We start from the raw sequence: 16,526 nt of genomic DNA, 5'->3' as shown, positions 1-16,526 counted from the left end.
TGCTGGGATGGGTGTGAGGGCAGCAGTGAACAGGACAGAACCCTTCAGTGGTAGGAAATGAGAACACCCTCGCTTTCCTTCTGTACGTGTTAGCATGCATTTGTGTCCTATGACGGACCTACCTCAGCATCATCTTAAGCGGAAATAGCATGTGCTATTACAATAGTCTTTATGGAAACAGCAAGTGTTCATTGTAGAATAATTAGAAGATTTAAATGGAAAGAGGGAAATGCATAGCTTTTAAGATCTTACCACTTTGGCATAGTGACAGTTCACATTTTGTGTTTTTTCCTTTGTCTTTGGAGTAGATTTAAACGTTTCTCAAGTTCAGTGGTGAGTGACCTCATCACCCCCCAGCGCCATTAAAGGAAACAACAGTAGGGATCGTAGGGTTTCTGTGGGGAAGTCAATCCGTAAGTCTAATGATTAATCCCTTTCAGGTGGAGCTGATCAGAATAATGTTCAGCATCAACCCCCTGGAGAACCTGAAGCTGTACATCAGCAGCCGGCCTCCCCTCGTGGTCTTTATGATCAGTGTCAGCGCCATGGCAATAGCTTTCCTGACCTTGGGCTACTTCTTCAAAATCAAGGAGATCAAGTCACCGGAAATGGCAGAGGTATGTATGTTCTCCGTTCTCTCAAGCTGGCCAGACCTTGACAGTCGGAGAATACCTTTGGGCGCTCCACACACCTTTCTTTCTAACCTAGTGAAAAAGCAAGCATTTTTTTCAGAATCTTTTGTCTTCCATCTCCCTGTGACTCTCTTTGTTAGTATCTGGTCAGACAGCAATGCTGCCAGTTTCAGACTTTCAGTAATGAAATAATGTATTTTGGAAAGTATATTTGTAAATTGTGTTAAGAACGTAGAGAACCAACATATTTGCTATTATTAAACTAATAAATTATAAACTTATTATTAAAGTCTTAAGTTAGCTAATTGCTATTTTTAAAAACTGTAGACATTTGTTTTTTTGAAGCCATATGTCTTCATGGAGTTTTTTTGCTTTTTTTTTTTTTTCTTCATGGAGTTTTATTAGCTGTACCAATATGATAGTTTTATCATTGCCTGAGAAGGAATACTAAAGAAATAGAAAGCTCAATCTTATTTCTACATATATTTGTCTTTTTTTATTAAGCTGAACTTCAGTTACCTACAACCTTGCTTTCTAGATTTTACATTGTGGTCAATTTAAGTAAATTATTAGGGTATTGCTAATGTAGGGAATGATAATGTACCTATTAATAATAGGTAATAACATTAAAAATGTACCTATTAATAAATGTATTTTACATGTTAGAAATTATGCTGAATTAATGATATGGTAAAGTTACTGGTGGGCAAGGTTTCTTTTAGGACAAATGAGTTCCTGCCTTAGATTCCTGGAGTGCCTTCTCTTATTCTTTTTCTTTTTTTTTTTTTTTTTTTTTCTTATTCTTTTTCTTCTTGGTTGTGTGCCTCGGTGGGAGTGGGAATGGGGGTGGAGATTGAGATCACACTGTTCCTGCACTGTGTGTGCCTTGTGCCTGAGGGGAGGGTCCTACTCAGTGTCAGGGGGATCAGGGCTTTCTCTGTGGTATTATGAATCCTAGAATACCTTGGCAGGAGGGACCACCTTCACGAGTGAACTCTCTCACACAGTTTAGGTAATGAGCTTTAGCTATTTCTGCCATGAAACCCTTTTAAAGAGTTTCTAACCAAGAAACATACTGGCTGGCTCAGTTCTCCCTCTTTTCTGACTCTGCCTGAGTCTTTAAAGGCTGTGCAAATAGGCTGCTGCACCCACATTAGGACTGGAAATGAATATTCTAGTCACAACCAGGGCTCTGCAGCATCCTGGCATTGCTTTCCCTTAGAGCCCAAGGCCATGTTGAACACTTGGCCAAGGCAAGTGATTAAGAAGTAACTTGGATAATTAGTCCTTAATAGTCAAAATGCGGCTTTGACATTGGCTTCAGCTGACTGTCCAGAATGGACTAGAGGTCGCCAGGAAAGCAGCACCAAGCTGCTCCAGAACTCTAGTTATGATTAACTTAGTGATTTTATTTTCAAACGAGGATCTTAGGAATTTGGGAAAAGCTTGAGACTGTGAATCAAGAAACTTAATCCTGCTTCTGCTTTCAACTGTGGAATTAGGGGATCCATAAAGTTGCTCTGGGCCTCAGTTCTCTCATGTCTGGAATCTGAGGGGATCGGAGACTAGAATGTTCATTTCCAAACCTAATGTTTTTGAGTAGTCTAAGTTTGTGGGATTGGGGAGAACCATAATTTGGTATATCTAGTTGCAGTCTTACTAAATGCCATACACACCGATGCTTTATTTTTTTTAATCTTTTTATTTTTTTTTTAAGATTTTATTTATTTATTCATGAGAGACACAGAGAGGAGGCAGAGACACAGGCAGAGGGAGAAGCAGACTCCATGCAGAGAGCCCGATGTGGGACTCGATCCTGGGTCTCCAGGATCACGCCCTGGACCGAAGGCAGGCGCCAAACTGCTGAGCCACCCAGGTTGCCCCACACCGATGCTTTAAAGGTAGACTCTCTTGGGCAGCCCCGGTGGCGCAGCGGTTTGGTGCCGCCTACAGCCTGGGGTGTGATCCTGGAGATCCGGGATCAAGTCCCACATCGGGCTCCCTGCGTGGAGCCTGCTTCTCCCTCTGCCTGTGTCTCTGCCTCTCTCTCTCCAATCTCTCTCTCTCTCTGAATAAAATAAATAAATCTTTAAAAAAAAGAAAAAAGGTAGACTCTCTTGACTACTTGAGGGTTGCTCAGATAGCTGTTTTTTTTGTTTGTTTGTTTGTTTGTTTTTAATGTAGCAAGGAAAGGGTTTTTTCAAGAGGTAGCCTGATAAGGGGATGGGAGATTGAGCCTCAGATCCATCTCCCTGAAGGAAGGCCAGGGATACCTCGTAGCATTTTTAGTCAAGGCTGGTGTAAAGTAATTGGGAATGTGACTTGGTTTGTCTTCACATTTGGCAACTTTTTGGAGATGAATGTTGCATGGAGAAAGAAGTTAATGTGACAGCCTAGGCTAGTTTGTGGTTGCCATTTCAGCCTGACTTCATCTCTGTGTTTCTGTGAAAATTAAAATAGAACTAGGTGGGTACTTTACTATGTTGTTTTCAGGTTAATCATGACATTATCAGCCTTATGTGTTTTTAATATTGCTTATGATTTAAACCATCAAGACAGATATTAAGATATGCCTGAAAACATCTTTTCTCGTCCTTTTTGAAACTTTTCCTAAGGTGGTTATGTTCCAAAGTCCATGACAAGGGGGAAAATGGACCACGTGAACATTGGTATTGACTGCACTTTTAAATTATACTGAGAGAAAGTAAGATGTATAGAACTGACCTTTTGAGGAATTATTTTAAGGCAGCCTTATTTATTTATCTGTTTTTAGTTTTATTTATTTAATCTCGGCACCCAGCGTGGGGCTCAAACTCAGGACTCCCACCGAGATCAAGAGTCACATGCTTTTCCGACTGAGCCAGCTGGGTGCTCCAACGCAGCCTTATTTAAAAAAACGAACATGGGGTGCCTGGCTGGTTCAGTCGGTGAAGTGGGCAACTTGATCTTAGGGTTGTGAGTTTGAGTGCCATTTCACATTGTGCTCAAAATGTTTTAAAAAATAAAAATAATCATAACTGCTTAGTGAGTTTGGATTAATGCTTTTAATGTTTTACTACTTTGAGTCAAGCTTTGTTTTTAAGTTTGGTTCTCAAGCTAGATGATTTTCTGTAAGTATAATATGCTATTTTGGGTTTGTTTTTTTTTTTACACATTTTCTTGAATAAGTAGGTTTAATCTCCTACTTTATTTAATATCTCATACTAGTGAATAGTTCACATTTTAGATTGTGAATATGCGAGTGGTTTGGAAAACCAGCACTATTATACCAATGCAGGAAGATGCTGATGGCTAATTGTCATTGTTATTTTCAGTGATTAACTCTGTGGCCCTGTGACGCTACCCAGAGGTCATGGCTGTAGGGTGCGGTGGCAGCGCTTTTAGACTGCTCACACTCATTTCCTTCCGTTTCATTATACTGCAGGATTGGAATACATTTCTGCTGCGGTTTAACGATTTGGACTTGTGTGTATCAGAGAACGAAACATTGAAGCACCTCACAAATGACACCACAACTCCGGAGAGCACAGTGACCAGCGGGCAGGCCAGAGTGTCCACCCAGTCCCCGCAGGCCCTGGAGGACTCAGGCCCAGTGAACATCTCAGTTGCGATCACCCTAACCTTGGACCCACTGAAACCCTTTGGAGGGTACTCTCGCAACGTCACTCATCTGTACTCGACCATTTTAGGGCATCAGATTGGACTTTCAGGTATGTGAGTAGAGCCATTTTCCTTTCAGATTTTCTTTGGCAGCAACTCTTTTGAAGGCAGAGTATTAGTAGTATGTGGTTTTCACTCATCAGATTATTTTTACTTTTACATACTCCCTTTTTGTTGAGTTTGAACTACATAAAGTTAAGAAGGAACGTTCTGTGTCTACCACATCTTCACGTAGAGTGCTTTGTATATAGTAAGTTCTCAGTAAAAGCAACTAAAAAGAGACTTTAAGGCCTAGCTCTGGTTTTAATATTTACAAACACAAATTTTTTATTCTGGTTTTCATCTTGGAGTTTTCAATACATACTACAAATATTGTTACTGTTCTACAGAGTTTTGAATGCCCACATTAGCTCAGCAGTGTGCTAGCTGCTGCAAAGAACTATAAAGAAAGCCTAAGATCTGTCCAATTAGAATTTTAAGATTATGAAAGAGAAAAGGATAATGTGAGTTAATTTATCAAACACAATAGTTCCTGGTACAAAGGAAATTCTACATTAAGTGCTTGTTAATTGAGTAATGTTAAAAATAAATATCTAAACATTGAATACTGCCCTTTGACCGGTAGTGCCCTCTGACCATGACAGACTGTCAGTGATTCAAGAGAATGCTGAGAAAGTAGTGGAAGCTGCAGTAATTAGGAAAGGCTTCATATGGAGCCTTGGACCTTGAAGAATAATTTCTGGTCCTTTGTTACCAAAAGCCTCTTAAAGTCCGTAGAGGAACTTAGGAGTGCCTGGCAGTGTCCTGCTGGCTTTTACAGGTGAGATTTGCTCCCACAGGAAAGAGGCAAGGGTGACTTCTGGGTAGCAGATGGACCTTTTCCTTCTGCTGTGGTGTTAGAGCATCTTGGTTTTTGTTGAAGCTTCTTCATCCCTCGCCAGTTCCCTGACCTGAAAAGTCTTGTTAGACCCTCTGATCCTCGAGTCTGCCCCTATCTGAAAGGGGAACAGTAATGCTTCTTTGGTCATGTTTGTGGGATAGTGGTACGTTTTACGTGAAATGATACATATAAGAAACAATTTGAAAATGGCACGAGTGCTGTCCAAGTGCTAAAACAGCAATGATAATAACTCACCCAGCCCCCAGCTTTCCGCCTTGGGCACTGTGGGTCCTTGTTGCCCTGTGTCTCCAGGTCCAGACTAACAGCGGACCCCATCCATTTGCCACACTATGGCTCTCCCAGGTGAGCAGGCCTCAGAGTCCCACTCAGAACTCCTGTTCCTGAAATCCCACAAAGGCAAACATCTCACTTTGGGCTGATAGGGGGTCCTGGGTGGGTTTGATTCCAGGATTCATTGAAATCCTGGGTATAATAAATATATGAGTTCTTACCTTTATTTACCCCTTCCCCCACATTTCTCTTTCATAGGCAGAGAAGCCCATGAGGAGATAAACATTACCTTTACCCTGCCTACAGCTTGGAGCTCAGATGACTGTGCGCTTCATGGCCACTGTGAGCAGGTGGTGTTCACTGCCTGCATGACCCTCACAGCCAACCCTGGGGTGTTCCCTGTCACTGTGTAAGTGTTTTCCTTAGCCTAGCGGGTGCATGTCAGAAGCTCCATTTACCATGACTATGACTAGGGTGCTTCAGCAGGTTCTCAGGATGGCTTGCAGTAAAGTACTTTGTAGAATTCTCATAGCCAGACCTGTCTATGGATTACTTAAGTTGAATTTAGAACCTTAAAGGTAGAGCTTCACATGTAAGTCCCGGAGGGTACTAATTCTATAATGATAATTACCCTGGGGGGCACCTTTGTGGCTCAGTTCGTTGAACATCCAACTCTTGATTTCAGCTCAGGTCTTGATCTCAGGGTTGTGAGATGAAGCCCCACGTAGGGCTCTGCACTGGGCGTGGAGTCTGCTTGAGATTTTCCCTCTCTCTCTGCCCCTGCCCCTTCCCATATGTACATGCGTGGGCTCTGTCTCTCTCTCTCTCTCTCTCTCTCTTTTTTTTTTTAGATTTTATTAATTTATTCATGAGAGACACACAGAGAGAGGCAGAGACATAGGACACAGGCAGAGGGATAAGCAGGCTCCACGCAGGGAGCCCGACACGGGACTTGATCCCGGGTCCCCAGGACCACGCCCTGAGCCGAAGGCAGCGCTAAACTGCTGAGCCACCCAGGCTGCCCTGTCACTCTCTCAAAAAAAAAACAAAACAAAAAAAGAGTCTGTGATTTATCTGTTCTAGACACTTAGAGATTTGTAGGACAAGATCAGATAAGGTAAATATTGTTTGCTGTTGGTTATAATATCTGATGGAGAAGTTTGTATATAAAACTTCCAGTTGTGACTAAGAATTTAGATAATTTATAAAAATGGGCTTAAAAGGAATTCTCTCTTTGGCTACATCATAGGCAAGGGAACCATGGGTGTGGATGCCTATTTCTTATTCTGTTAACTTATTTATTACATTAAAGAAAAAAAAAATCTGACCTAAAACTATAATGGTGTTCATCTCAAGGAAATGTAGGTCTCTGATTTCTCTTTTCCTCACCTGTGGCTGTGCTCAGTGTTGTGCCAGGGTTGTGGAGGAGACCCAGGTAAGGTCTCAGGCCACTGAGCGTGAGTCTTTTCTTCTCTTCCCCTGCAGACAGCCACCACACTGTGTTCCTGACACTTACAGCAATGCTACGCTCTGGTACAAGATCTTCACAACTGCCAGAGATGCCAACACAAAATACGCTCAAGATTACAATCCTTTCTGGTGTTATAAGGGGGCCATTGGAAAAGTCTATCATGCTTTAAATCCTAAGCTTACAGTTATTGTTCCAGACGTAAGTGAGAAGAATAGTGTGTGTGTGTGTCTGTCTGTCTGTCTTCCTATATCTGAGAACTGTTAGTATAGGTCCTCTTTACTTCCTTGTGTTAGCTTAGCCCATGCCATGCTAGATTTCCAGTTGGACTAGGAGACTAGGTGGAGTAGTGGAGGCTTAGAAAAATATGCCACCGTTTTAGTTTAAGTAAACTCTGCCTGCGTTCTTCATTTTCTGTGTTGGCCATCAGTAGTGATATTTGTCAAGCAGCCATCCTGTGCCTGACTCATCAGGGTCACCAGGGATGCTCGCACCATCTACTCATTGGAACAGACACTCGGGGAATATTTGGCTAGTGCCAATATGAGCAGTAAATGGTTTGGAATTCAGAAAGGTAGAAGTAAATCAGAGGAGATGAGTCTTTGGTTAGATATTGAGGGCTGGTGGGGACGCCTGGGTAGTTTGATGGTTTAGCGCCTCCCTTTGGCCCAGGTCGTGATCCTGGGATCTGGGATTGAGTCCCACATCAGACTTCCTGCAGGGAGCCTGCTTCTCCCTCTGCCTGTGTCTCTGCTTCTCTCTCTCTGTATCTCATGAGTAAAAAAAAAAAAAAAAAAAAAGAATCTTAAAAAAAAAAAAAAGATACTGAGGACTGGATAGGATTTTAGTTAATAAGGAAGAAGACACCATAATTTGGACCGGTAGTTGATGGGCTCATTTAGCTTCCTGCTTAGACTTGAACCCACTTTTAACAGACTGCACAGATTTTTATAAATGTCCTTACTTATGTTCCTGACAGTATGTGTTAGGTAGATTTCTTTTCTTTTTGCCTGATTCTTTTCTCTTCCATCTATCAAGTTGTGGCATTTGGTAGGCTAGGAGCCAGCAGGAGTGAACAATGATCAGGCTGGATGCTGGGCAGATGCCAGGGCCCCAGAAGGCCATTTGTTCCTCACTGAGGTGCTTAGACTTTCTGCATTTGGGCTGTATGGTCTTAGTAAAGCAGTGTGTTAGGAAGACTGGGCTGCCTACCTGATGATGTGTTTATGGGATGGAGCCCAAGGCTCATGTTTCAAGGCCTGGAGGTGTGTGAAGGAAAAGGAATGGAAGCATGCCGGACGCAGTGCCTGGCGGGCCTGGTGACTGACCTCATGTGGCAGGTCAGCTAGGAGGGAAAGGCAAAGGAAGGAAGCTGCCCATGGGGAGATGCCTTCTTGGTGGAGGAGTAGCGAAGGAACACAGGCTTGGCTGTTAGCCTTGTGACCTGAGGGCAAGGATGGAAGAGAAAGGTAGGAGGAGTTAAAGCCTGTGGGTCTCTGGGGTATCTGGGGCTTCCCGGGGGCTGGGTATTCTTGGGCAGTGGGAATGCAGAAGCCAGGGCAGAGGGCCATGTTAGGAAGGAGTGGGTAGTCCCAGGAATGCCTTCTTGATTTCAATCCAGCTTTAATAGTTGAGAAGACCAAAAGAGAAACCTCTCTCATTCCAGTTTAAGAGTTAATGTTGAGGCAAGTCTGGAGGTTATGAGAAACCTTGTTTCTAGAAACCTAGCATTAAAATCTTCCAGTAACTCAGTGCAGATGTGTCTGGTTTATTCTCTTTATTCAGGATGACCGTTCATTAATAAATTTGCATCTCATGCACACCAGTTACTTCCTCTTCGTGATGGTGATAACAATGTTTTGCTATGCGGTTATCAAAGGCAGACCCAGCAAATTGCGTCAGAGCAATCCTGACTTTTGTCCTGAGAAGGTGAGCCGTGGAGGGGGGCTGGCCCAGCATTTGCTGGACATCTGTGGAGACAGCAAGTCCTGCTTAGTCCTTATTCTGTTTACTGCTGGTGGGACCTTTCCTCCAGAGAAAATGGGTCTGCCCTCAGCCTAAATCATGGTGTTGGACCTTGAGCCACACCCATGCCCTAGCTGGTTTGAGGTACTGACTGCGAATTGTTCTCCAAGTCCTATTGGAGAGCAGCGGACCCCGAGGACTGCTTCCCCTCTATAGCTTGAGAAATCATCACATGGTTCCAAAACTGTGACCTCTGTCTCAGCACGGTGGTTCCACTAGATTGGCCGCTTCCTGCAGGAGACTTGAGATTTATGTTCATTCCCTGCCAAGTGAGATTGTTTTCTCAAGGATTTAGTAATTCCTCTGCCCGATTGATGCATACCGTACGGCTCCCTGCTGTTTGGTTGGAGAACCGAACCTAGTAAGGGTGCTGGTGGGGCTGAGTTACCTGGGCCTTGCTGTGTGATGAAATCGCTCATCTTGTTCTCTCTTAGGTGGCTTTGGCTGATGCCTAATCCCACAACTGCCTGTTTTCTAAGAGAGACTGAGAGAACCATAATCATTGCCTGCTGAACTCAGCCTGGGCCTGGACACTCTGTGAATATATTATCTTGCAATGTTGGGTTATTCCAGCCAAAGACATTTCAAGTGCCTGTAACTGATTTGTATATATTTATAAAAATCTATTCAGAAATTGGTCCAATGATGCACGTGCTTCGCACTGGGTGCAGCCAGAACCCTTCAGCCTCACCTGTGGACTTGGTGTGATGATCTTGCACAGCGCCAGCAAGGATTGTGATCTCCCTGCTGCGGAGCAGACCATGCCGTCTTCACCAAGGTCACAGGGGCATTTCATTGCTGGGCGGGGTTGAGGTTTGCTTTGGTTCTTGTTTCAGCCCGATATGTACAGAATGTTCAAAACAGTCTGCACCTTTGATGTGATATTGCTTTTCCAAAGCCACCAATCCATTTTGTGGATTTTATGTGTCTGTGGCTTTAATAATCATGGTAACAACAATAATCCCTTTTTCTCCGTTTTGCTTGCAAGGAAACATGCCTATCTTTCTTAGTTTTTTGTTTTGTTTTTTTCTTTGAGAAAAAGAGTAAAATAGTCACATTTTAATACTACTCTAGTTAGGACAGACTTGTGCTTTTATCTTGAGTAAAAAGTTAACTATTGAAAATCACCTACACAGTAAAGATCTAAGTTTCATTTTCCACATGGATAGTGAGGAACCTGGTCTTGTCTGAGTTGAGTTGGGACAGGATGTTCACTGTCTTTTCTCTCTGTCCCTTCCCTCTGTTATAAAAGTTAAAGCAGCACCCTCACTCCAAAGAGCTTAAAAATTAAGTAAATGGCTCTTGAGTAGAGTAGAAATTAGCTGTTCTGTTTTCTGGAATGCAGACAGCAGAATGGAAACAGAAAGATGACTTAGTTTAATACTTGTGCAGAGTTTCTTGTCTTCTTTGAAGAGGGAGTGGATTTTCTTTCTTCCTTTTACTTTTTGCATATATTTTTATGCAATGAACATATCTCCAGAAGGACACGGGCAACTGGCAGATCAGTAACATGAAACGGTGCCTGTGAAATTGGAAGGAAAGCAGTTCTGATCTGCCATGTTTGAGGAAAACCAAAAGCATTTTTCTTTCCTGTGGCATTTGGATGATCTAGATCCTTTATCCCTTTTTCCTTCTAATCCAGTTTCATGTAAAAAAAACCAAACTACATTATCTTTTCTAGTCCTTTCTTGTTACTATATTTTTTCCTAATAGCTCTTTGCCTTAATAATTCATTGTCATTACTGACTTCTGTGTTCCCCCAAGCAATGTTGTAGAGCAGAAGTGCAATTAAAACCTTGGACGTGACCGTCAGCACTTCTCTCCTTCAACTTCAGGTCTGGAGTCTGCTCCAAATTAGAATCAGTCCTGCAGCCTGCGACAGTTGGCCTAGAACATGTGATCCCAGGCATTCGTGAATGGAAAACAGTTGTGGGCTCTTACTGAAGACTGTTAAAATAATCACTGTAGTAACTGAATATGTTAATAACCCCCCCTTTTTTCATTTTGGTACATTTCAAGCACAGTAATCATACTTGTCTCTCCAGTTTTTTAATGAGTTGCTTACATGATGCGTGGCTAACCTGTTCGTTTAGTTTTCTCTTTAGAGACTTTGAGGCTTTTATGAGACAAGATGGAGAAAAAGCAATTTAGCTTGGCCTTTAGAAACATCAGTATCATTAAGACCAACAGATTTTCGGTTAAGCTGCTACTGAATTAAAGTCCCAGTGAAGTGGAGTTAAAGGGATGGATTTATAACTGGCAGAGTAACAGAGAAGGAGAAAGGTGACAAAAGTCAATTTCACTGGTTTGTTCAATCCAGCTTGTTGCTAATATTAATTACCCTTGTTTTAATTACAGGGAATAGCTGGAATCTGTAGCCAGGGGAGGAAGGACTCTGTTAGGCATGAGGGAAGGAAGTGCCAAAAATGCCTGGACAGTATGACTTGTCATGAGGCCAGGATACACACTTTAAAATCCAGCATTCAGTCTAGCAGGTAATTCTCAAAGATCTTTATGGAAACCCAGAGTCAGGCAGGCGTATAAAGGATGGTGGCCACATCAGTGAAGAGGTCTAGGAACTGAAGAGACTCCCGTGGAATCTCAGGAAGTCCAGAGTCCTGTTCACATCCGGGCACTTGCAGACAAGGCCCAGTCCTCTGCCACATCCTGCTGGGGGACCTCAGGATAAGAAAAGCATCCCATCTGGGGCCCATGTGCCATTCCGAGTGACCCTGCACAGGACCCCTGGGGCGTCCTCAGGCATCTTGGACTGGAGGTCCAATAAAAGGTTAGCAACTTACTATTAAATGGTTGTTTCAGATCATATTGATCTCTTTCCTTTTTCCTTTTGTCCTTTCACTGTATGACTTGAATCAGTTTTGATTCTATTTGTAAGTTTTTCTCGTTACTAGGCGCCTGCATTTCGGTTGCATTTTCTTTGGCAGTATGTAGGGATTCAGCATCCTGGTTTTCAACCCTCCTGCAGGCACTGTGGGGTTACGAGGGCCAGCGGACCCACCTCACTTACCTTGCTGCATGATGGTCAGTAGCTGATCTGTTATGGCATTCACTCCCAGATTAATTTTCTGTGTTTGAAATATGTGCATATGTGCTTTACAGAATAAAACCTCTGAATTTATTTGCCGTGTCTCCCGTTTCCTGCCATCTGATGGGTGTTTTCTAAGGGGAGAACATATGTGATGAGTAATTGAGCATGTTTGGCAAGCTGTTCCCTCCAAGTGTCACCTGTCAATCAGGACGTGGGGTGGACCGCCCTTCCTGCTAAGCTGGCCTCAGCAAGCACATGGGTCTTCTCTCCAGAAGAGTCTAGAACCTCTTTTACTGCAGTGGACCACTGGGTCCTCACAGAGCTGACCCCAGTCCTACCCAGAAGTAGGCAAAGTAAGGAATACAGACCCACTAGGGAGCATTTGAAGATACCCCCTTCTCAGTTACATTTGGCCTGAGTTACCAAAAGCGGCCTTCCAGCCCTCTCTGCCTTCTCCTGTTACAGAGTTCCCACATGCGCTTCCTTGGCCAACGGGCGCATCCTCTCCGTTCTTTGTCAGGTGAGAGCATGTTCACGAACATGAATTCTTGCCACTTCCAATGGGCAGGGGCTCTGTGGATCTTTTCTCCCTTCCCGGCAGGCACCGGGTCCTAGAGGTCAGTTTCTAGGCATTCTGGGACAGGGTGGTGTTGAACAGGACACCTCATCGGGCCCATTTGTTTCTACCTCCTTCACCTCTCCTGCCTCCTCCAACAGTGGCACCCCGTACTTGCAGCACCGTGCCACTCACAGCTCTCCGGTGCTCTTAGGTCAGTGTGTCCCGCTTCTTCATCACAGCGCAGATGAACAAGAGCCCTTGGGCAGAAAGAGCTCACATCTTCCATCTGTCCACTCTGGAAAATTTGACGTGTACCAAGTCCTCAAGTCAGGCTAAAGAGAGTGCTTGAAAGCATTTCATTTCCCAGTGGGCACATCGAGCCTGAGGTTCCAGAGATTCCCACAGGGGCAAGCAGCACAGAAAGCAGAGTGAGCACCTGGATGGGGAGTGCTGTGGAGCCCCCTCAAAGTCTTGGTGAACTTGCTCAAAGAAACTTTCTCTCCAGCTGAGAGAGCCTTTTTTTTCTTCTCCTGAACCTTTGAAGACGCCGGACTCCTCCCATCATGTTAGTTGTTGATTATGGGTGAACCAGAGTGGTTGCCCCGTTGAAAGAACAGATGGCAAGAGTCGTGCTATATCTGAGAGGAAGGGGATTGAGTTTTGGTTTTGGTTTTATGCAGATTCTTCCCTCCAAACACTTGTTCACTCAGTAACATATATTCCTGGGGTTTCTCTTAAATGTCATGGCTGTTAGGAGCTAGAGGTACAGCAGCACACGGACAAAACATTTGTTCTTTTGGTACTTCCTTCTGGTTGGAGTGACAGTTCATAAACAAATATTTGTAATCTAATGGCAGATAGTGGTGAGCTAGGCTTGCCAGGATAGGATGATGGCTGTGATACTTCGGGGTGTCGCGTGCCGATGTCCCTTTGGAAGAGGTGCAGTTTGAACATACCCGGGAACGGGGCCATTGGGTGCAGAGGGCAGGGCTGCGCTCCAGGGGCTCTGGCTCACTGCTGCTCGGAGATTGGGAGGCCTGCAGGGACCTGGCTCCCCTCCCGAGGACGGGACTCCTTCGGGCTGCTGCTAGAATGGCTCTGCAGGGCTGGTTGGCCAGGGGCCATGCAGGGAGACGCTGCATCACCGTCTGGTCCAGGAAGAGAGTTCTCAGACCTGAAGTCCAGTGTGACAGGGATGAGCCCCAGCCCCAGCTCCCACATGCTGTGTGGCACTGGCTGAGCAGCTTAACCTCTCTGTGGCCTAGCTTCCTCACCTGTAAAATAAGGGTGATGGCACGCACTTGAATGCAGTGAGGATGCGGCAAGTTAGCAGTAGGTGCTGAGAGCGGTGCTCTGTAAATGCTGACTATAGCAAAGTGGAGAGGGGACGTGTGCAAGGGCGAGGCCAGCGGGTCACCTCCGGTACCACTGGGGAGGTGAGAACTGACGATGCAGAGTGACTCCTCTCGGCGTTTGGCTTCCGTGGTCCGGGTGCTGCCTGCACCACGGCTGCTGCTCACCTGTCCAGGGTGGGAACTGATGCCCGAAGGGAAGTTACATAAAGGCAATAAACATCGTGACAGGCACCGATATTTTTAAATTTCAGTTTCTTCTTTTTATTTATTTATTATTTATTTATGATAGTCACAGAGAGAGAGAGAGAGGCAGAGACACAGGCAGAGGGAGAAGCAGGCTCCATGCACCGGGAGCCCGTCGTGGGATTCGATCTCGGGTCTCCAGGATCGCGCCCTGGGCCAAAGGCAGGTGCCAAACTGCCGCGCCACCCAGGGATCCCTGCTGCTTATGTTTTGATTCTGGTCTGGCAAGTTCAGCCCAAAGCACATAACTCCTGACAAGAGCCTCGCATGAAGAGCGCTTGAGACTTGCCAGCTCTGTGGCAGAGTCCCCAGCTGGTACCGTGGCACGTGTACTAACATGGGATCCCAGTGCAAGACCCCAGAGACCAGTGGGACTTTACCTCTCACCTCTAGTGGTGATGAGTTTTACCGCACACATTAGATATGAATTTGCTGAGAATATTATGTACGTGCTTGACTCATGTGCCTAATACACATAAAAATAGAAACACGAAATACAGCAGTTTAAAATGCCTTGACAATGTGATAACATCATGGTGTCCATTAGCTAATATCTCAAGCCACTTAAGTGGTTTAGGGTGAGATTCATCACTCAGAATTTATCAAAGTCTGTTTCAAATTGTGCTTATTAATTGGACATTATTTTCTGGTAGCCTTCTTATCAGATCATTTTATTGAGCTCTTAACAAAACTTGGGAAGACCTCCCAGTAGGAGGAGGAGGAGGAGGAATTGGCTCCACTATTACCTGTCATTTGCTTGTACTTAGGTATTATTTTGAATCAGTGATTTATTTGAAGGAGTCTTTTTAACCCATTTGTCCATGTTGTGGGTGTTAAGTTTTAAACCAGTTAACATAAGTGGTGACAACCCTTACTAGTGTCCATATGCACTGCAGTACCTCTTGGTAAGCTGAAAATGAAGTGTGAGGACCCTTCCCTCAAGGGAACCTGCAGGAGTGTGCACCCCACGTGTGACTCATGTCCACCCAACTGACAGCCCAAGGGAGTGTGATGATGTCAACTTGTATACTTAATCTGGGTGGAGCCTCATTTCAATCTAGTTTTTTTTTTTCCAGGAATTCTGTAATTTTATCTCTAAATACTTCAGTATGTATCTGACAGATAAGGAAAAGATGAAAGACTTAAAAACAAATAATTCTAATAAAGCTGCTATATAATCTCATCTAAAAGCAATAATTTTAAAATATTACTAAATAGCCAATGTTTACATTTCCCTAATTGTCTTGTGAATTGTGTGTGTTTTCTGACAGTTTATTCAAACTGGGCACTCAACAAAGTCAGTTCATTGAGATTGGTCTGTGTGTCTCTCTCTTATTTTGTTGTAATTTTTTTATTGAAGAGACCAACACATTTACCCTGTAATTTTCTAGTCTGATGGAATCCCCATGATTTTGCCTAAAATGTTTCTCTAGTCCTTCTTTTTTCTATCCATTAATGGTTAGATGCAGAGGTTTAGTCAGATTCAAGTTGGTTTTTGGGAGTGTCAAGACAACTTCATAGATGTTGTTGGTCCTTCACCAGGATACACTTCATGTCAGGTTTTCTCTTGTGATTATTATTGCCTAGATCCATTAATTCACTAGGAGTTTTAAGATGGTGTCATTAGATCAGTTTTTTCTGTTTATTAGTAGGAATTCTTTTCTCATCAATTCTTCTATAACCCTGCAGTTTCTTTCGTGGAGGCAAGGCACAAGGGGTAGTGGAAGGGGAGGTGAGCAGGAGGATGGGATGACTGGGTGATGGGCACTGAGGGGGGCACTTGACAGGATGAGCACTGGGTGTTATACTAGTATATGTTGGCAAACCAAACTCCAATAAAAAATATACATATTAAAAAAAGATGGTTGTAATGATAAAAGCCTGGTGTGCAATGGTGCTACACTCTGACAGGGAAATGCAGGACAGCTCTAACAAGTGGTGCAATGATAAGAGGTGTGTATATGTATAAGGCAGACTAGCTTTCTGATTATTACTTCAAGTCCGATGATGGAAATAGGCAGGAAATTGGAGAAATAGTAGAAAGAAGAGATTAATCTCTGATTTCAATATTGCTCATTTTAAGGAGTCCTCAGACCAGAGACAAAAATAGGAGACTCCAGATATTATATACTGGTGTGAACAAAAAGGTAGCCATTAGAACAAAACCATAAGCTTTCAATGGTAGCCTGAAGATGGCCCCATAGTCTTTGAGATTCCTTCTGTGAAGAGGTGGACTCTTTCATCTTCTTAAACCAAGGCTGACTTGAGAGAACTGCCTGGCCCACAGAATGTGATGGAAGTGACATCCTAGGACTTCTGGGGTTGGATCCCAAGAGGCCTCTGTGAGCATGCTATCTCAGGAAC

General features: G+C 43.9%; 1 protein-coding gene across 1 annotated transcript in view; it reads left to right on the top strand.

Moving 5' to 3' along the window:
- TMEM248 (transmembrane protein 248) overlaps positions 1-12,095 on the top strand; it is a 33,397-nt gene extending 21,302 nt beyond the window's left edge. Inside the window, exons 2-7 of the mRNA XM_077908349.1 lie at positions 441-617; positions 4,057-4,342; positions 5,722-5,872; positions 6,949-7,132; positions 8,717-8,860; positions 9,391-12,095. Coding sequence (XP_077764475.1) covers positions 459-617; positions 4,057-4,342; positions 5,722-5,872; positions 6,949-7,132; positions 8,717-8,860; positions 9,391-9,411 — 945 coding nt within the window. The 5' untranslated portion in view covers positions 441-458 and the 3' untranslated portion in view covers positions 9,412-12,095. The remainder of the gene's footprint in view (positions 1-440; positions 618-4,056; positions 4,343-5,721; positions 5,873-6,948; positions 7,133-8,716; positions 8,861-9,390) is intronic.
- Positions 12,096-16,526: the final 4,431 nt, after the last annotated feature.

The sequence above is a fragment of the Canis aureus genome, chromosome 8 (assembly GCF_053574225.1).
Source record: "Canis aureus isolate CA01 chromosome 8, VMU_Caureus_v.1.0, whole genome shotgun sequence".
In the NCBI taxonomy this organism is placed as follows: domain Eukaryota; kingdom Metazoa; phylum Chordata; class Mammalia; order Carnivora; family Canidae; genus Canis; species Canis aureus.
Note: the sequence above shows the minus strand (reverse complement) of the source record. Positions and strands in the feature narration are given on the sequence as shown.